General features: G+C 46.1%; 1 protein-coding gene across 1 annotated transcript in view; it reads left to right on the forward strand.

The window, feature by feature from the left end:
- The window catches only part of SLCO3A1 (solute carrier organic anion transporter family member 3A1), a 205,579-nt gene that overhangs the window by 13,474 nt on the left and 169,855 nt on the right, over positions 1-22,250 (forward strand). The window contains exon 2 of the mRNA XM_034783459.1: positions 15,633-16,098. Within this exon, the coding sequence (XP_034639350.1) occupies positions 15,633-16,098 (466 nt within the window). The remainder of the gene's footprint in view (positions 1-15,632; positions 16,099-22,250) is intronic.

Genomic DNA, 22,250 nt, shown 5'->3' on the forward strand with positions numbered 1-22,250 from the left:
AATTCTAGAATATTAGGGTTGAAAGAGACCTCAGGAGGTCATCTAGTCCAACCCCCTGCTCAAAGCAGGACCAACATCAGTTTTAAGGTTCCAAAGAGGAGTTATAAAAGGTGAGTAACACAAAACAATTTGGAAAATTATGAAAAACACCTTGATGTACTTTTAATATTCATTGAACTTTTCCAGTCATTTTGGTGCCATATTCATGGTTTTCTTTAAGTGTGAAGATATATTTACTTTTCACTTTGACCAAAACTGTTGTGTAGTACTAGTATTGCTGTTTGATGCTTCCAGGTTCCACCCAAGTGAGAGGTGCATTTCAGTGGTGGGCGAAACCATTCATGTGGATGTAACTTAAATGTAAAGTGATCTCGAATCATTTTGTGTGCATATAAAACAGGGATCGGCAATCTTTGGTCTGCCAGGGAAAGCCGCTGGCGGGCCAGGACAGTTTGTTTACCTGCAGCGTCTGCAGGTTTGGCTGATCGCATGTCCTACTGGCTGTGGTTCACTGTGCCAGGCCAGTGGGGGCTGCAGGAAGTGGTGCGGGCTGAGGGATGTGCTGGCCACCCTTCCCGCAGCCCCCATTGGCCTTGGAAGGCGAACTGTGCCCACTGGGAGCCGCGATCGGCTGAAACTGCATACGCTGCAGGTAAACAAACCATCCCGGACCGCAAGCGGCTTTCCCTGGCAAAGGTTGCCAATCCCTGATATAAAACTTGAGATTCATTGGCGTGAGCAGCACTATATAAATGAAATATACTATATACATAAAGTGCATAGAAGGAATACACGCTCTTATAAAGTCTTCAGCAGTATAGATTCTTCATGTGGCATTTAGAAGGACAACATTTATTCGGGCTTCTAGTGCCAGCAGAGAGAAGCCTGTGTTTTTTCTTTTTGTGCCTTGTTGGACAGACAGTACTAAGGGCAACTTAATTACAATGAGGCCTTTCAGCCTCTTCATGGGAGACGTGCTCTGTGTTTCCTGCAGCATATTGCTGGTTATAATGCAAGCCCTTATGTCTGAAGTTAGTGCAGCTGAGCGCTGGTAGCTTTAGTAGAAGGGAAGCCTTGTCTTAAAGGGGGAGTCAAACATATCTTTGGTCACTGTTCCCTAAGGGCAGTAGCATTAGCTGTAGCGATATCAGCCAGTTCAGAAGATACTGTACTTCACAAAATAGATCCTGGGCACTGGCTTAATCCTGACAAGCGTGGAGCGCCCTCTTCAGCAATGCGTCTTCAGGGAATCTGCTGGTGGTTTTGGTTTCTCCAGCTCTGGGGTTGGAGGGCAATGATCCCGTCCTATGCTCCACTTCTGTCCTCAAAGTGGTGTTGTATCGAATGCCCTATTGCTAGTTTGAGCATTGGAATCCCAGTGCTAGATTAGTTTTTCTCTTTTCTGTTTGAAGTCCTTTGCTGGGAGACTAGATTTAGAGACCTCCCTAGAGTGGGGAACCAGCCATGCTGGACAGTTTGCCCATGGTTACTCTAATCCCTTCCTATAAGGGACTGGGAGTCAAGTCCACCACTACAATGTGCTTGAAAGCAAGAACTGAGCCAATGAAATGTGCTGTAACCTCGCCTGTACAGCCAGGCAAACTCATCCACAGCCAACGGCTTATTTGTCTGGTGGATGTTCATGCGTCCCTCTGCAAACAGATCAGTTTCCATAAACCTGTTTGGTGGGAGTTACTGCTGGCTGCTTTAGGATAGTGCACTTCAGCCTCTGGGGCGCTTGCATGCTGTTTTGCTGAGCGTGTGGCCTTGGCTATTCGATTGCAATTTGAAACTTGAGCTGGTTTGTTGGGATAAAATCTTGAGCGTTCTGGAGCCCGATCGCAGAACTCTGGTATGTTGTCTTCCATGAGTGACTTTGTTGCCAAGGGCCTGCTGCAGGGTGTCATTCTATACACCTAGGAGCGTTGTGTTGGTGGGAGCCAGGGCTATCTCGCTGCTAGGGAGGAGAGCATTTCAAATGTCTAGTCTTTGTCTTGTGGAATTACTTTAATTTTATGATTTCGGCTCTGAGAGCTGAGGCAGTACTGATTGATTGACTGATTGTTCCAAAATCAATCAATCAATCAATCAACTTAGTTCTAACCTGGCTAAGCTTCTGCCGGTATTTTTATGTTGCCATCTATCATTTAAATAGATCTCTAGTCTCTTACAGTAATGGTACCTGATAGCTCCTGGGAAGCCGTGGACACGATCTCTAGGAAGATTTATGCTTGCGTCATGTTTTTAAAACTTAGATTGTAAGCTCTTTGGGGGTGTGGCCCATCTCTGTGTTTGTTTGTACAGCGCCTAGCACAATAGAGCCTTGATGCATGACTGGGGCTACCACAGTGTAAATGTGTGTCATGTTTGTCTGTTTCTTTCAGTAGGAATTTATCTCCAAAACAGAATCCAGGGGCAAGATAATGTCCAGTAGGTAGATGTGTGTGTGTGTGTATAGTGTTCCTCTGTTGGCTGGGATGGAGTGGAGGGGTCTGTGGATCAGCTGCATCTGGGCTTCCCCTTTCCTCACCCCCAGTCTTCAGACTTCGGACCGTATGTGCTCTCTTCAGATCTGGGGATTTGTACATGGGGAGAGATTGAAAGGGAGGCAGGAGGGTGGTGGTTGACTTCCCAATGGGGCCACTCTGTCCTTGGGGAATCCTTTTACAATGGTGCTATGGCAGGTAGGGGAAATCCTGGTAATGTGGCTCCATTGGAACTGCATTTCCAGGAACCTAGAGGAAGCCACAGTGGGTCTGGGGATGTCTGGCTTCTTTGTGGTTAGTCCTGTGTGTATACCCACAGATCTTTGGGGATTTCAGCAGGCAGGAGGCAAACCTTACTCCTGATGGAAGGATTTCAGGAAACTACTGAAAGTGTTGGCCTCTCTTTGTGATGCATCGTGAATCTCCTAACATTTTGGTGTTTTTATTTTAAGCCCCAGCTCCTGGACTCCTGTGACTGCGTGAAAATCTCAGCTTTTTTTTAAAGTAAATTTCTCTCCCTCATGGTGGTGGAGAAAAGCTTGAAAATAAGAATTGAGTGGCCCCTAAAGACTCAGACACCAGAAAGCAAATAAAATTCCCAATTTTTAAAAATATTTTTAAACGGCATGGTTGTAGAGCCAGTCTTGTGACTTTTGAGCACTTTGCATTGGCAAGTGGAGGCATGCTCTCACCCGTGTTTTTATAGAATCGTAGGACTGGAAGGGACCTCTAGAGGTCATCTAGTCCAGTCCTGTCCTGTGCACTCACGGCAGGATTCATCTGCTCCTGCTGTCTGTTCCCCAGATACATCATCAAAGCATCACCATCATGAAGGATCCAGGTGTATAATGAGCACTTGGAGCCAATGGGAAATGCTGGTCTTCATGTATTTATTCCTACTTACCAAAAACACTGGGAATTATATAATATAAAAATATAGAAAATAGCACACATTGGAGGTGGAGCTTGTGGGTTTGGCACAGGGATGGGAGTTGGGGGTTGTATTCCCAGCTCTGCCATAGGTTTCCTGTGCACCTATGGCAAGCTATTTCCCACTCTGTGCCTCGGTTTCCCCATCTGTAAAAATGACTGTTTCCTGGGAGTGTTGAGCTGGGAGGCTGAATTAACGTTTGCAAGCACTTTGGGATCCTTGAACAGGTGGCGATCGAGATGGGCAAAGGATTGCTATTAGCTGAAGAAAATGGGCTCTGAACAGAGGACCAAATTCTCTCCTGTTGTAAATGGGCACCGCTTCAATGTCACTGATGGAATTTTGCTTCTTTACACCAGGGGAGAATTTGGCCAAGGATGCTATCCAGTTTTTCATGGCGTGTCATCATTGTGATGTTGCAAAGTGTGCTTCTGAATAAATCTAAACAAAACTCCAAGGTACTGGAAATGTAAGTTGAAAACTGAATGACCTCTGCATTCTCCTTTTTTCAGTGGCTTGTAGTGTATAGATTCAGACATTTTTTCGATTTGGTTCCCAGCGTCCTGATTACACTTGGAACTCTTTGTATCCAAACGACATCACAAAAAATTACATTCATGGGATATATCCAGGACAGAGTCATCACGTGTTTCCCTAGCCTTCCCCCTGATCCCTACCCCTTCCCCCCCACACACACACAACTGAGAGAGATTAAATGATGGGGAAACAGTAACTTGTTTGCTTTAAGCCGGTACTCACTATGCAGAAAATGTTGATAGTGACGTTTTGGCAGTGACTGCTCAACATTCCTGCTGCACTTGGTAGTGTTTTAAAGCCGGAGTCTCGCTCTGCATTGTGCTCTCTGGAGCTGTCACATCCAAACGGTCTCCCTTCATGAGTCAAGCCTTTAATTTCCATGCCCAGAGAAATCAGCTTTCATTGGCATTCGAGCAGATGCGACACCTGGCAGTCATGGGAGCAGGCACCCTTGTATATCTCATGGTACCAGTGGTTAAGGAACAAAGAACGGGTGCCTGGTCTAGTGGTTAAGGTACTGGCCTGGGATCTGCGATCTGAGTTCAATTTCTGGCTCTGGTTCAAGCTTCCTGTGTGACCTTGAGTGAGTCACTTAATCTCTCTTTGGTATCAAGTATCAGGTGGTAGCCGTGTTAGACTGTATCTACAGAAACAACAAGGAGTCTGGTGGCACCTTAAAGACTAACAGATTTATTTGGGCATAAGCTTTCGTGGGTAAAAACCTCACTTCTTCAGATGGATCTGAAGATGGATCTGAAGAAGTGAGGTTTTTACCCACGAAAGCTTATACCCAAATAAATCTGTTAGTCTTTAAGGTGCCACCAGACTCCTCGTTGTTAATCTCTCTTTGCCTCGGTTCCCCATATGTAAACAGGGATAATAGCATGGGTGTTGAGAAGATAAATATATTAATGTGTGAGGTTCTCACAGCCACCAACTATTATCTGACGCTGTAAAATCTTCACTGGTGCAGGTTTGGGATGATCACACTATTTTATATGGACCAAACCCTGGCATGTGCTCCACACAATTACAAACTGTGTCTCATGGCACTTAGTTGGGTTTTTTGCATTTCTGTAATATGGTCAATATTGTGATTTGTCACTCTACTTCCAAAAGGGAAAAAAAAAGCCTATTAGTTGTGATGGAACAGAGGGGCTGTGGGTGTAGGCACAGGGCCCTATCCAAAGGAAGGATCCACTGTTTAGTGATACCTACAAATGCAGTGTAAAGCCACTTTTATATATTAGTTTGAAATGTAGTCTGTGGCTGGAAGAGTTGATGGGGTGTTGATCATGACCACAGGCATAGAGTGCATTGAGAGAGAGGGGCGCTAACTACCGGGCCTGACTTAGCGCCATTGTCTGGGCACCAGTGGAAATCTCAGCACAGCTCTAGGATAGAACGCTAACCTTAGTTAAAACTTTTAGACTCTCTGGGCTGTCCCATGGGAGGTGGGGGGGAGGGATGGGGAGCTTCCCTAACCTTGAAGAAAGGAATCTCTGGGGGCTGTAGAATTGGGATAGCCAGCCCTATGGTGCCTGCTCCTGCCACACAGCCCAGTGTTGGAGACACTGTGGGGGAGGAGAGGTGGGAAGGGGGTGTCATGCCAGGGATGTGGGAGGTTGTGGTTGCTGTTTCAGCTAGTGCTCAGCTGTCCCCATGATTGGGGGAGGAAAACCACCCGTGTGACTTTCACCCCAGGTGCACTGTGCAGAAAGCAGGTCGGCCTGAGGATCTAGCTTTTTTACTTTTCAAATCTTTTCAAAGCTGTGATCATTGGGGGCTGCCTTACTCATTCAGTGGCAGAGTGATAGCTTTTACAAAGAGATCTAGGGTTAGGTTTTCAAAAGCACCGAAGTCCTATTTTCAACAGTGACTTCATTCGAAGTGCTTAAGTCACTTTCAAAAATGGGACTTTGGAGCCTAAGTCACTGAAGTGCTTTTGAAAAATGTAACCCTACTTAAAATCAAGAGCACCTTACTTATCGGATTCTAGCAGCTTTAAGGCCTAAACATAAGGATGGTGGCCATTAAATTGTATCAGGGCTATCCCTCTGACTAGGCGGAACCTATGGAAGTGCTCATTGTGTTCTAGGAAGCAGGGCCGGCTTTAGGCCAATTCCACCAATTCCCCCGAATCGGGCCCCGCGCCTAAGAGGGCACCGCGCCCAGTGGCAGGGCTGCCCAGAGTGGGGGGGCAAGTGGCAGAGAATCCCTTCCCTGGCTAGAGGTGCCTTTTTAATTTTTACTCACCCGGCGGTGCTCCGGGTCTTTGGCGGCACTTTGGCGATGGGTGCTGCCGAAGACCCGGAGCGAATGAAGGACCCGCCACCAAAGACTAGGAGCACGGCCTGGTGAGTACAAGCCCCACATGGTTTTTTTTTTACTTAGTTATCCCTGTCAGGGCCCCGTCGAAACCGATCGAATTGGGCACCACACTTCCTAAAGCCGGCCGTGCTAGGAAGGAGAACTAGCTCCACAGGATCCTTTGTTTAAAAGGAAGAGTGAAGAACTGAGGATGCAGATAAAAAGAAAGGGACTGAAGGAGTGACAAGAGCTAGTAGGGGGGATGGAGCTGAGAGGAAAGGCTTAAAGGCAAGAGGGACATGGAGAAGACAAGGGAAGTCAACGGGGGCGGGTATAGAATGGAGCAAAGAGTCTCCTATCATGCATCAAAGCTATTTGGTTTTCCCTGCTCTGCGGGAGAGACTGACATCTAGCAGATGCCCATCTTCCTGCTTTCTCTGTGTTGGTTTAGGGGATGAGTCATTCATTCTGTTGTCACATCAACTCCCCAACAACACCCAGTGTGATCCCTCTAGTCCAGGGGTCAGAAACCTCTCAGAAGTGGTGTGCCGAGTCTTCATTTATTCACTCTAATTTAAGGTTTCACGTGCCAGTAATACATTTTAACATTTTTAGAAGATCTCTTTCTATAAGTCTATAATATATAACTAAACTATCGTTGTATGTAAAGTAAAAATGTTTAAGAAGCTTCATTTAAAATTAAATTAAAATGCAGAGCCCCCTGGTCCAGCGGCCAGGACCTGGGCAGTGTGAGTGCCACTGAAAATCAGCTCGTACACCGCCTTTGGCGCACGTGCCATAGGTTGTCTACCCCTGGTCTAGTCTGTGAGTCTCTTGATTACTGTCCACGTAACCTCACTATCAGCTTCTTGGCTCCGGGTATGCGTGCCCCTCTTTACTGAGATATTTGTGGCTCTGCTTTGCCGAGCTTAATGCACAGCATGCAGCTGTGTCCCTTCACATTCCCTTGCTTAGAGAGTATCTCGGACTGGAATTTGTGCAGCTCAGTAGAACATAACCTTGGGGATGGCTGGCTCCTGTTATGCAGCTGGAGTACTCAGGCTGTATGTGCTGCAGCTATTGCCCTCAGATACTGCGTGGCCTGTGTTATCTGTCCCCGATATGAGGAGCAGGAGAAACTGAGCGGTCCGAAGGCAGTACAAGGAGAAAAGAGCAAAGCTAGGGCTTGCATTGGCAGCAGTAGCCAGCTGGGTACTGAGTCAGTCTCTGATCGGGTTTGTTTTGTAGAAAGCTTTATTTTTTTTTTCCCCTTCACCTGCCAAGACTTGAGTTCTGAGCACTGTGGGGGAGCAAAATACCTGCCGCTGAGATGTCATCAGTGGTTGCAGCAGAAACACAAGAGCCTTGAATTTGGATCTTGGCAGGTAAGTAGAGGAGAAAAGAATTTAACTCCCTTAAATATATTTAACTTTCAAGGGCCCTAGAGCTGCACCATGGTGAGTGCACTCATGGGGCACTCAGCACATGGCACAAACTGCCCCCCTAAGAGGGCACATGCAGCCTGCTGGGGCAAAATTCAACCCTCTGAGTACAGCCCCTGAGAGGGCTGCTTGCTGCAGTGTGTGAGCCCTCTTAAAACCTTACAGAGCTGAGATTGCACTCTTTGGTGATGGAGGTGGCTATCAGTGTCTCCGTTTAATGGGAGAAACTGAGGCACGGTGAGCCTCTGACAAAGCTGGGCCTTGAACTCCTAGCCCTTGTTACCAGTGCTTTTACCACAAGATGTTGAACAATTGTTTATTATCTAAATGGCCTCATGGCTACTCATGGCCGTTTGCAGCTACATAAAGGGGCTCCCAGGCTTAGCGAGAGATGGCAGAAAGAGGGCAAGGGAAAGATGAGGTTCATTCGATATGAAGTCACTAGGCTATTTGGTATGTCATTGCCCACCTCAGGTATTTAAAAATCATGAGCCAGGGTCCTCAAAGTTCTGAGTGGCTCAAAAATCACAAGAACGTTACTCAAAGGCTGTTCTTTTGATTTCTCTTCACGGAGAAGAGTCATGTTTTCAAGCTTTTCCCCAGACTTCCAGTGCTACAAACTCACTTTGGAAGGAGGCTGAGAATCTCGGGTAATAACCTGATTCCAGACGTTGAGGCTTTAAGAAAAATGCCAGAGAACATGAGGCTTACAATAGAGTCACAAGGGTCAGCAACGCCACTTGGCTGTCTTGTTAGGTCCATTTTAAAAAAGGCTTCTCCCTTTCCCCCGCTCGCCTAATTGGCTTAAATATTTCAGGAACGGGACTGAACATCAGCGATATTGTCAGAACCTATGCAGCAGAGAAGATAGGTCCTGCTCCCCATGTTGTCTGTTTTCCCCTCTTAGTACATAGCCCTTGTATAATCACTACTATCCTCCAAACATGAGGCCTGAACTCTGCTTTCTTCGAAACCTTTATTAATGCTGCTTGAGAACAGCCGGCGTGTGTCACTTCTGTCCTGGTTCCCTGCTCCTGCCTGGGAGCTGGGAAAGCTCCCATGACCAGCTCTGTTGGCCTCGTTCACCTTTGCCTGCAGTGTGGGTGTAACTGTGACTCAGCCTGTAGCCCTGGATTTGTCTCTCGACCATAAATTAGGCTAACGATGTTAAAGCCTCTGCGTGGCATGTTTCCCTGCAAGACTCTGGTTGTGGCTTCTTCGGTGGTAATTTTTTTTTGTTAGTCATAACTCCTCCTTTGCAAGCAGATTGTGGGTGGAAAGACTTCCCATTGCTGTAGGGAAGACACATCACGTAGATGGGGAATTCTGCCTCTCTAGTGATCAAACACACGGAAGGAGGGAAGGGGCAGGGCTTTGTTTGATGCACAGGTATCTTCACCCCCCGGGCAAGGCTCTTCTGTCACCCTACTAGAGTCCTGAGGTTCACCTTCCACTCACCCCTTTTTTATAGCCCTAATCTTTTAGGCCTGACATCACAACCATTGTTCTTCCCACTAAAGAGGATGGGGTGGTCTCATTTCAAAGCTTGCCAGCCACCCAGAAGGAATGTCGTTGCTAATGAGGTGGGTATGCTGTTCCCTGCTGCCATGAAAGGTGAGAGCCCAGGATTTGGAATTTCACCTGAGTCAGCTATATTGTAGTGCAGAGCGCTACCCTATTGCATGACTCTTATTGTCCGTTTCACGTCTGGGTCATGTGGCTAAGACCTACTTTTCATCTTGTCTGAACTGACTTGTAAATCAACGCCTTGGTTCAAATTAAAGACGTCCTGATTTTACTCCACGCAATTGCACACTGAGCACAAGAGAAATTGGAAAGTCCATATTAGGGCCAATAGGAACCTCTCATCAGGGACTGCTGCAAAGGTCAGTCCCCGATGTCTTAGCCACCCCAGTATAAACAGTCTGCACAGGACTCCATTAGTGCATTTCAATCAGGTATTAAGCACTGCACTTTACTAGTGCTATCTAGGTGAATGTGCCACTTACATCCAGCCAAATGAACATGAAATGTTTAACAATAACCAAGAATTGAAATGGCCTTTGGCTTCACCATATTTGTATTATTAAAGACCAATAAGTCTCACAGACCACGATAGTGGATTTAACACGTAGATTTGTTTTTCCAGGCCAGAAAATCAACTGGGTTCACATCCCAAATGTGAGGGTACTGAAAGAGTGATGATGGGCAGTGTTACCCCAGGTGCCGAGGGGTGATCCCAGTCAGGATTTATACCTGTTTATTTCTGAAAATAAAACAAAATCCTTTTTGCTAGTGAAGTTCAGTGCACTCTAGTGGTTAAAACGGAGTCAGGACTACGTACTGGGTTCTAGTCCCAGCTCTGGCCCTCTGTGGTCAGTACGTTCATGTTGTGAGGTTGGTTATAGTGAAGCTCACTAGCTGTGATCCTCTGGTCAATTGTCCTTGTAGCTGAAATGGCCAAGAGTTTCTCTGCTGCGGAGTCAAAAATGACCAATGAAACCTTGTGAAAGGGCCATTCCGGTACCGGTAGAGTCTGGTAATGGTGCCTGATCTGCTAGGAGATGACATCCCTTTGGGATTTGCCATGACAATGATTAAGATTCACTGAACCTCTATGGATCTGTAATGGAGGCTCTAGGAACCTGTTCTCTTTTGTTTCTCCTTTGGGGATATAGTTACCAGGCAATTATTTCACACCCTGTAGCACCGCAGACATGTCTCTTCAAGGCCAGTCCCTTTCCACGTCGCTGAGAAAATGTTTTTTACATTAAAAAAGAAGCCTTTAAAGAAATGCCTTCCAGGCATAAAGCCGATGTGTTTTCTATATATAACCCTCTGTTATTAATACAATGAACTTCTCTTCAGACTCGCGGGGAGGGAGAAGGGAATATGACTTGATCATGGGAGATATGAATGATATGATACAGGCGAGTCTCATCTTACGCGCACTTAACATGTGCGAATTCAGCTTTGTGGGGACGGCAAAAACAAAACAAAAAGAGAAAAACAACAATTTAAATACTGTACCTGTAGTGCGGGCGATTCCGCCCACCATTACACTCAATGTAATTTTGACTAGACGCGATTTTCGCTTTACGCGCTGACAGCGGAACGTAACCCCAGCGTAAGATGAGACTCGCCTGTACTCATTTTCCAGCAGCTCCAATTGGCCTGGAGCAGTGAACCGTGGCCTGTGGAAGCTGCGATCGGCCGGACCTGTGGACGGGGCAGGTAAACAAACCGGCCCGGCCCGCCAGGGGCTTTCCCTACACAAGTGGCGACCCAACTTTGGGAAACACTAGTCTATCATATCCCCCCTTAGTCTCCTCTTTTCCAAGCTGAAAAGTCCTAGCCTCTTTAATCTCTCCTCATATGGGACCCGTTCCAACCCCCTAATCATTTTAGTTGCCCTTCTCTGAACCTTTTCTAATTAAAGATTGGGAAGTGTGTAGGACATGAGGTAGCAGAAGCAGAGATGTAGGCAGGGGTGGAGCTATCCAGACTTTTGAAGCATGCTTGTATCACCCACATCCATGTGCATACATCTATGTGGTGTGCATGATGCATAGAGTTTAGAACTAGCTGAAACTTTTTTCCAACTTTTTTTGGATGGAGCATCCAAAATTCATTGCAGCTTGTTACAGAAAAGTTTCATGGGTTCAGGATGAAATTTTTGGGGGTGCTCCCACCCACCCCCAAAATAGCCACCTGACTGGTAGTTATTGAGAGACCAGGCTTGAGTCCCTTCTCGGGCTCAGGTCTTTCTCTTTTTCTCATGTGTTTTCATAACATTTTTTGAATGATAATAAGAATTCCATTTCATGAAAAGTTGAGGTTTTGAAGTTTATTTTCCAGCCAGCGCTAGTAAGGATTAGACTGTGTGTTTAGTAACTGATAGGACTGTATGTGTTGTGTTGCTCTTAACATGCCTAGAGATTGAGACAGACATTTCTGTAACTCTAAGCCAATAAGGATAGTGAGTAAGAGTTGATTCCTAATACACTGGGGGGCGGGCTCATCCATAGGTAATATGAACAGTAACAAACAGTTCTCTTGTTATATCTAGCAATGACGTGGTCTCAGATACAACCCAAGCTGTTTATTTGAGTCACAAAGGAAACCTAATGCGTTTTGAGATTGTTGTACTTAAGAAGCTGTATAAAGAGAAATGGGATGGACAGAGATGGAAAAATGTTTCCAGTGTGGAAGAGGCTGTCCTGAGCAGACTCTGAGTTCGTAATCTCAGATAATGTCGCCGCTGTGCTCACAGCAATATTGCAGGGGGCCTGAGTATTTATAGGTCATAGCCAATGTCAAAGCAAGAACTGGGGCTGCAGCTGTTTGTGCTGCTGCCATCCTGGATATCACATAGTCACGTTTCTGCATCATCTGGTTAAAAATCAGCATGTCAACAGTCCCGCCCCCACCTCCCCCAACAACATCCCTTTCTTTCACTACTGCTCTTCCGTGACTCTGGAAATGGCGGAGGCCACTTTGCGGGCACTGATGTCAGCTACTTTGCTTGCAGATGCCAGTTTCCCTTGGGTGCTTGCAGCTGGTATGATGGGGTTGACCCTTACCAGAGAAGTGCAGCCAATTTCCCCGTTCCTTTGCTTCCAAGGCCAGTTAGCTAAGGGCAGCGTTTATATCAACTGTGAGAGCATTAGTAGCCACTTGGGCAGTACCACGGCACCCAGTATGGGACAGGGAGGGGCTCGGTGCCCCAGCCATGGAGAAGGGGGAGCTGTATGGGAAATGTGGCTGAGCCAAGCGAGGGAAGAGGGAACTCCCATTTGCTTCTCACAGAGGACAGGCATTAGCACTTTCCCTGCAGACATTCCCTTTGGCTATAACCCTTGGCTACACCCATCCAGTCTCCCATCCTTGTGTCGCAAAGTAAGAGCCCGCTCTCCTTGTTCACTTGTAACTTGGGCTTGTGATGGGGGCGGGGAGAATCCAGACGTGTGTTTGAATGGACATGATTATTAGGTGGAACTTGAGAATTGTTGAGACTTGGGGCCACATCCACATGGGATGTTAGCTTTCAGGAAAGGAAAAGATGAAACCAAGCCACCCCCCACATTTAGTGGCTGAAGAAGCAGAATAAGAATCAGGACTCCTGGGTAGGGTGACCAGAGAGCAAGTGTGAAAAAGTGGGGAACACTTTTTCGGGAGTGGGAGGATAGAATTGCGTTTATTAGACAAAGCCCCTAATCTCAGGATGGTCTCAATAATATCGGGAGGTCTGGTCACTCTACTCCTGGGTTCCATTTCTGGGCCTGCCATTGGCCTGCTCTGCAAGTTACCTCAGCTGGAATTTTCACATCAAACTGTTTAAAATCAGGCCAGACTTTGTGCAGTGCTGAGCTCCCTGCTGGGCATCTTGACTTCAGGGGGACGTGACTCTCTACAGCTTTGAAAATCAGGCCACTTTTTAAAGTGCTTAAATATGCGTGGGTGGTAAGGGGCTAAATTTAGACAGCCAGGTTGGATCCTGTTGGGAGAGACTGCCAAAGGCACAAGGGATAGCTGGGGGCCCTAGCTGCCTTTTGACCTTTGCAAACTCTCCCTTTGACTTTAACCTTGTAACTCAAGTAACTTCGTCCTCCTACTTGCCTCATTGATTAATTTGGCTTCCTGTGACTCAGTTTACACACATTAAGAATTGTCACTCCTATTCTGATCTGCCCCGTAGGGGATGTGGGGATCCCCAGAAGAGAAGCTCTAGGGAAGCGTTTCCTGTGTTACTGCAAAGAACATCTCTGGACAGATGAAATTGCTGATCCCAGAGGAAGGGTAAATTCTCTATCCCAGTTTTTCCAAAACTTGGGACGCTGCTTGTGTAGGGAAAGCCCCTGGTGGGCCGGTTTGTTTACCTGCCGCGTCCGCAGGTCCGGCCGATCGCGGCTCCCACTGGCCGCGGTTCGCTGCTCCAGGCCAATGGGAGCCGCTGGAAGCGGCGCGGGCCGACTGGCTGCTACAGCTGCCTATTATACTGATGCCTAAATGCAGCTCTGGGTACATTAGAAAGGGGGTGCCAAGTCACAAGCACAAAAAAAATAGTGGTTTGGATTCGGGGGAGGACAGTTGCATCTGCAAAAATGATGAACATTCTTTTTCATACGGGAGTCTTTGGATGCTCAGGAAACCGAGGTCCTTATCTTTCACTCAAGTAAAGTAACAGAAGTAGGCTATTCTGTTCGTCCATTTTATTGCCAAGAGGCATTTCTTTGGCATAACAGCATCCTGGTGTATCCTAATAGGGTCTAGCTGCCCTGAGAGGAGAGCTGCTGTCAGAATACTTTAAAGTTGGACAGAACATTTCCTGCTTTTTGAGGTGTATCAGCAAAGATTCTGATCGCCTCCAGTGGGAGACTATTTTTATACTGTCCAGGGGCTGTCTTATATTATGAGATCGCTATCACTTTTTTTTTTTTTATTTGAATCCTAACTGAATGTCTTAGGATGACCTTAAAAATATAATCTCCATCTCTGGGGAAAAAAACAGACCTGTTTCCAAGATGGAATTGGGTTGCCTTTTTTTAAGGAGACATGACGATGAAAATAAAAGTATGTTGGATTTCTTCCACGAGCGTGGCAGAGAGCAGCTGTGGTACCCAGTGCTGCATCTTCTTGGCTCTACACTGATGTTGCATAAAACCCACAAGTATATTGCTTTGCATTATGTAAAATCTTAATTGGCCTATCTCTTTTGAAATTGTCTTGTCAGTAAGTGAAGCTCCCAGCCATTGATTAATCGTAAAAGATTCTTTTAAAACGTTTGTTCGACTTAATTTTTATTTATTTTGCAAAGAAACTTTCTGTCGGGGCTCAACTCTTTACCTTTGTGGCTGCTTCTTTAGTCAGTTGTGTGACACGCTGCCGACATGTGAGCCAAGTGTCAGTGTGTCAGCAAGGCCATGAGTTCAGACAGACAGGGATCGGGTGCCGAGCTTGTCTGATGTGTGCTTTGGCGTGAGTTCTTCAACTGCTCCATGGGAGAGTTGGGTTTCAGCGTTAAAACCACCATCTCAAAAGGGAAAGGGTGAAAAGTGAGGTCAATGACAACAGGCAATTTAGTGCACAGAGTGCACTAGGAGCAAGGAGCGCTCCACACACACCAGCTCCTCCAAAACACATCTACTTCTGATGGGAACTCAAACTAGTACTGCGGAACACGGGTGAGTTTGAGGGGTTCACCACTTGTGCTGCTCAGTGCTAAGGATGTGCTGGAATGATACCCATGCGCCAATGAGATTCAAGCTTTGGGGGTCAACGTTTGTAAAGTGCCTAGGGCAGCTGGAGCCTTTGGCTTTTAGGACTCCAAGCCTCTTTGTGAATGTGACTTAGGTGCCGAAGTCATGCAAGCATTTCTGAAAATGTTGCCCGTGGTCTTACACCAAGGTCTAGAAGGCTTTATGGTTGCCTTGCCTAGTGCTGCTAATACAGCATCTGATACTAGCGCGCTTGATCGTGTCCCATAGCCCCTTGCTTCACAAGCAGTCACTCATTCCAAGGGACGACTTGCAGTGTCATGGCCTGATCCAAAGTCTACTGAAATCAATGGAAAAACTCCTATTGACTTCCCAGGGCTCTGGATCAGGCCCAAACCTACTAACAGCTGTGAGTCATCATGGTAAGATCGGCAAATGGAGTAAACCGAATACAGGCTATTAGCTAAGGTGGGCAGGGACGGTGTCCCTAGCCTCTGTTTGCCAGAAGCTGGGAATGGGCGACAGGGGATGGATCACTTGATGATTCCCTGTTCTGTTCATTCCCTCTGGGGCACCTGGCATTGGCCACTGTCAGAAGACAGAATACTGGGCTAGATGGACCTTGGGTCTGATCCAGTATGGCCGTTCTTATGTTATGTAGGTTATGTGCTCTTTAAGTAATTGTCTCTGAATTTCTCTCTCTTTATAGGTGAGTGTTTTAACTACCTTGGAGCGGCGATTCAACCTGCAGAGCGCTGACGTGGGGGTGATAGCCAGCAGCTTTGAGATTGGGAACCTGGCCCTCATTCTCTTTGTGAGCTACTTTGGAGCCCGGGGGCATAGGCCACGTTTGATAGGATGCGGAGGAATAGTCATGGCTCTGGGCGCCCTCCTTTCGGCGTTGCCTGAATTTCTGACCCATCAGTACGAATATGAATCTGGGGAAATACGCTGGGGGGCTGAAGGGAGGGATGTATGTGCTGCCAATGGGTCCACCAGCAACGAGGGACCAGACCCGGATCTTATCTGCAGGAATAGGACTACCACCAACATGATGTACTTGCTTCTCATTGGAGCGCAAGTGCTCCTAGGCATTGGTGCTACCCCTGTACAGCCACTAGGAGTTTCCTACATCGATGACCACGTGAGACGGAAAGATTCCTCCCTGTATATAGGTAAGACTTTGAAGTTTGTTGAATGCAGTTGAGGTGTTCCTGCTATTGCAGCTCATTCTGTTGTCTGGTTTATCCGGCATCAATAGAAAGGGTGCATTTGGGGTTCTTCTCTGTGCTTCTATGTCTGTGAAGGTACCTTGGCTTTGATCTACCAAGAACTAACTACTACAAGAAACATGTCTCTGCCTCTGATCACCATTGTGCCCTCCCTGCCCCTCTTCCACTTAAAATACCATGGCAGAGAAATGCAGGGGTCTTTGCTCTTAGTAGAGAAAGCTGGTGATATCCTTTGGGTTGGCAGCCATAATGAGGCAGTGGATGATTAGGAAAGATGTTCTCTTTTCACGGCAATTTCCCATATCCCTTAAACTCTAATGATATTGGTCACTTGTGGTTGAGCTTGAGCTGCAGAACATCAAAGTAGCTTATAAGACAGTAATTAACCACTTATCCAGGGTACTTTCGCTGCCTCCATAGTGTGTTAGTTGACATGTCCAATGATTACTGTATGAAGGCACTGGATCTGAGGGGCATTTCTCCTTGCAAGTTTTCTAATAATTCCTTTGAAAAGCCATTCTGAGCACACCCCCTCACACACAAAGAAAGTTCTCTGTGTAGAGCAAGTGCTCCTACTCAGTATCTTGTGGAAGGACTCCAGAAAATGTTACCTATAGGGGAGCAGGATGGCAAAGCTGGTAAGTCTATTGTGATATATGGGGAGTTAGGCATCTAACTCCCAATGGTTGTGATCATGCTGCAAAATTACTCAGTCCATCTCAGGCAGCTTGGGGTTAGTTGCATGGTGTTACATGATGGGGTTATGGGGTAACGCTAGGCTTTGGTTATCAACTGAGATATCCTAGCCTTAGGGTAAAGAGCTCATGGGTTTCTGTGAGGAACCCCGCACTGATCATGCTTCAGAAAACTTTGTGAGTGAAGTTGTCCTCTGAAAGCTTCTAGACCAGGGGTCGGCAACCTGGCGGGCCGGGCCAGTTTATTTACCTGCTGACACGGCAGGTTCAGCCGATCGCGGCCCCCACTGGCCGCGGTTCGCCGTCCCGGGCCAATGGGGGTGGCGAGAAGCGGCGCGGGCGAGCGATGTACTTACCCTGGCAAGCCGCGTGCCGAACGTTGCCGACCCCTGTTCTAGACTTTGTGTCCATCTGCTGTCTATACAGTATCCGCTCCATTTCCATAGGATTCAGTAGTAACTAGCCACCAATTCTGCTGGCCCCAATTCAGCAAAGCACTGAGGCATGTGCTTATCTAATTTGCCTGCCTGCCTGTGTTTCTCTTGTGTCTCTCAGCATGGTATTTAATGGCTACAGAAACTTCACCCCTAATCTACTCTGACTGGAAGCCAAAAGGCAATCCCATCAACAAACCACCTTGCTATGACCTCTCTGGTTGAGTTACCAAATAGAACAAAATACACCTGGCTGGAATGGCCACCCGTGTAACCCTGCTCAGCTTCTGTTGCCTTTCTGAATATGTCCCATGATATCAAACTTAGTGAAACAGCGGGGACACCTATTGGATAGGTTGTCTAAAGAGCGTAGCTGTTGTAGTCCTCTCTTAGATTAACGCCCCTTGCATCTACTTAAGAAGGTTCTACCATGTTCACAGCACAGCCCATTTATTCCTTAAATGGTCATAAAATCATTATTTCAGCATTTAGCTCTGCACACTGTAATTTTATGCTCTGAGCATTTTCTTGAATTTTGTGGGAGAGTTCCACTGTACAAAGAGTACTGGAAATATATCACTTTGTGTGTAAAATACAGGATAACAAATGGCCTCAAGGTAAATACAAAGCCGAATTCTCTGGAGCAACTCTCTCAATGCCACAAATCATGAGTTTAAATTAAGTCTTATAATTTCTGCGTTATTGATCATATAAAAAATCTTGAAAAATTAGCAGTTTGCTTAAGTCAGTGGAGTAGATACATTGGCAAGATAGATATGACCACTCTGAGATCGGAACTGGGGAGAGGTATGTGCGCAGGGTGGTAAGGAGGAGGGGCCATTAGGAATTTTGTTCAAGGCATTAAACTTGCTGCGTTAACATAACCTTTAAAAAGTGGATGGTTTAACTCGGGGGTTGGCAATGTTCGGCACATGGCTCGCCAGGGTAAGCACCGGGCCAGTTTTATTTACCTGCTGACGTGGCAGGTTCGGCCGATCATGGCCCCCACTGGCCGTGGTTCACCGTCCCGGGCCAGTGGGGGTGGCGAGAAGCCGCGGCCAGCACATCGCTCGCCCGCGCCACTTCTCGCCGCCCCCATTGGCCCGGGACAGCGTACCGCGGCCCGTGGGGGCCGCGATCGGCCGAACCTGCTGCGTCAGCAGGTAAATAAAACTGGCCCGGTGCTTACCCTGGCGAGCCGTGTGCCGAACGTTGCTGACCCCTGGTTTAACTGATGCTGGGAAAATACTGCCAAAACAAAATCCACTCAAAAATCATTTGAATTTCCTCATAACCTTGCTTCCCAACTGTTTTTGGTTTTTCACTCTTGCAAACAGCGTTTTTTTTTTTTTGTTAAAATGGCATGAATGTCCATGAAAACTCATTCCTAGCAGTTCAAAATGTGGTTATTTGTGCCAGAAGTGGGTGTGCACTCATCCAGTCGGAGACCAGCAGTATCCATGAGTAATTTCTGACCCATCCCACCCCTGCATCACAATTTGATTTGTTAAATACTATTTATCGAATGCTTTCTTCAGACTGTGATCCATTCATAGAGTAAAAGAGTGAAAATCATTCTCTGAATAAATATGAATACAAAATAAACAAGAAGAAATCTGGATCTCCTTTGTATTTGTCATGAGCAGGAATGAAGGTTGAATAAAATACTGATTGTGACTTATTTGCTCAGCTTTGAGTTTAGTTGACTTTTTCAGTGATGTCAAATGATAGAATTTTCAGTGACCTTGGCAAAAAGAAGCATATTAGCTCTCAGCAAAGCTAGTTAAGTGTCATGACTGGTTCATTCTCCACTGTGTTATACACCCTCAGTTATTCCCTGCGTATTGTCAACGTGCAGTATTTTATACCAACCTTCTTCTCCTATAATAAAGTGTTCACTCTGTAGCGGCTGTGCTGTATGCATCCAGGATAACAGGTTTCTGGGATAAGTTCTATCCTTTTAAATCAGGAGTAAAGTGAGCACAGATTACTGCCTTAGGAGAGAAACTAATTAATAATGATAGTCCAGACAGTCATCTTGTCACATTAGACAGCTGCAAAGAAATGATCATTTCTTGGCCAAACTATGTAACTTTTGCCATATGGCTCACTTCAGTAATGTGCATATTGTGTCTGGTCTGTGATTGAGCTAGAGAAGGCATTTATGGGACTCCTAGGTATTAGTTAATATCTGCTCACCCCTGACTTGACCAGAAAGGATAAGAATTCCTTCAAGAAAAAGAACAGGAGTACTTGTGGCACCTTAGAGACTAACAAATTTATTAGAGCATAAGCTTACGCTCTAATAAATTTATTAGTCTCTAAGGTGCCACAAGTACTCCTGTTCTTTTTGCGGATACAGACTAACACGGCTGTTACTCTGAATTCCTTCAAGAGTGCTCATACAGTGAACTGGATGGAACTGTCCTAGTGTACTGTGTCTATTTCTTTTTATTCATATTGCACAAGAGTGAGACTTTCTGGCCACCTGTCTAGTGAGAAACTGATATTTGGGAAACGCTTGTGGTGGGGAAACTCCACCATAATATGGGGCATGGGGGGTGGGGGAGAGTGAAGCATGGATTTGAAAAGTATTGTGAAACCTGATAGAATTAAGCGAAGGATAAAAAAAATTAGGACTGCAACTGTGTGGTCCTCAGGGCTGGAAATTTGTTACTACAGTAATACAGCTATTGCAGTTGATGGGCCATCCATTCCTGGTGTAACTCCACTGATGGAGAAAAGGATGAAGTTAGACCATTCTGTCTAGGCCAAAACCTGCACAGACTTGTGCATAGGCTTAGCTGTGCATTCTCTGTGAATAGTCCCACTGGATCTAAAATGCAAACACTTTGCAAACTTAGTGTATTATAGTCCCACAAAATTTAGAGATGTCATTACATGCACATATGCCATATGAAGTTATGTTTAATTAGCTACCCTTATCACAGCTGCATGTACAACTTGGAAAAGTGTGTGTGTGCTAGTTAGGGCCCTGATCCAGCAGTTGGATTCATGCGGGCAGATCCTCGTGCCTGTGCTCATCATCATGGACTTCAGTGGGATTCCACGTGGGTCCCGTTACAGGTTTAAGAGTGCAATTTCATGCATGCACGATTGCCCCCACTCCACTTTTGGAAAATCTGACACATGGTGTTGGGGAGAGTGTCCAAGGCTCTGACTTGGCAAGGTACATAAACATGTGCCTAACTTTAAGCATGTGTGTGTTCCCATTGAAATACAGGAGTACTCGGGTGGTTAAAGCTGGGCCCATGTATATGCACCTTGCTGAGTCAGAGGTGGGGCTTCTTTGGATTTCATCTTTGCAAAGAGCAAGGGGCGATATGCTAACAAACGGATATCTCCTCGGGATGGGCTCCTGTTCTGTTGTATTTCAAATTTCTAGAGGCAGTAGCAGTGCTTTGGGTTTATGATGCATGCAATATGTTGCTTCCAATCGCAAACAGACTGTTGCTGTAGTAACCAGCCCTAGGAAAATAAGGAGGAACAACTTTGTGGTAACTGAAGGAATATCAAATCAGCGAGCCCCACTCTATACAAGGATTCTTAAAAGAAAAGACAGTTTTGCCTTAACATAGACAAGGCTCTGCTGTCTTTTGATATCTGTTCCTACTAAGGACAGGATACAAATTTTTTCATTTCATCAACCAAGAGTTCATTTAGTTCAAAGATCATGACAATAGCAAAAGGAGCCAAAGAGATTAAAAAAAACCCCAAACCCGTTAGATCAGTGGTTCCCAAACTTGTTCCACCACTTGTGCAGGGAAAACCCCTGGTGGGCCGAGCCGGTTTGTTTAACTGCCGTGTCCGTAGGCTCGGCCGATCGCAGCTCCCAGTGGCTGTGGTTCGCTGCTCCAGGCCAATGGGAGCTGCTGGAAGTGGCGGCCAGTACGTCCCTCGGCCCACGCGGTTTCCAGCAGCACCCATTGGCCTGGAGCAGCAAACGGCGGCCACTGGGAGCCGCGATCAGCCGAACCTGCGGACACAGCAGGTAAACAAACCGGCCCGGCCCACCAGGGGCTTTCCCTACACAAGTGGCGGAACAAGTTTGGGAACTACTGCATTAGATCATTGAAGTTGTGAAAGGCATTTGATTCAGTGCTCGTTTATTTACTTTTTTTTTTTCCTTATCCAACATCATACTGTTTCATCTATTCAAAACAAATCTGATTTCATCTCAAAAGATTCCAAGCCAGGGAGCAGTTCTAAAGCAGTTTACCTACTTTACACACATGTTTCTCCGTAGTCATCGTAAAGAAACAATTTTGGATGGGGAATTCCCGCCAGGGGAACCTGCGCTGCTCGTTATTCCTCTACCTTCACTGACAGTAAAGCTTCCCTCATGATATCCGTATTTTCTAAACAGTAAATTATTTCTATAAAATAAATGTTAACTTCTAAATAGTGACATTCTCTCCCATTACCCCTGCTAACAACCTCTGTTATGAGGAATTCTGTGTTTATACTGTTCAGCTGCCCATGGGTCTGATCTTCACTACTGAAGCCAATGGGGATTTTGTTACTAGAAGGATTGGATGCCATATGGGACATTATAGTGCAGTTGGGGAAAACATATTTATGTAAGTCCCTGTTTACCATTTTAAACTTGCTGCCTTCTGGAGGAGTGTTTTGTGGTCATAAAACATCCAGCAGTTTAGACATTAATTTGTATATCCTGGCAAAATGCCATCTTAAAGTAAAATAAGCCATCTCCCTAAATTCCTTCTACGTGCCAGTGGATTACGGCATTTTCCTTCACCTCCTACCCTTAACTGTTGCATAAAGTTGCCATTAAAGGCTGCCCCATTTCAACCCAGTAATTGTTGCCTTTTGGAGCTGCGTGAATGGCCTTTGTATAGTCAGTGTCTGACTTGGCATAATTAGAGATGAAAGATGCTACATGCATTCGGGAGATTATTACTATCTGAATTATTCTGTTGATATA

Source organism: Trachemys scripta, chromosome 10 (assembly GCF_013100865.1).
Source record: "Trachemys scripta elegans isolate TJP31775 chromosome 10, CAS_Tse_1.0, whole genome shotgun sequence".
Taxonomy (NCBI): Eukaryota; Metazoa; Chordata; order Testudines; family Emydidae; genus Trachemys; species Trachemys scripta.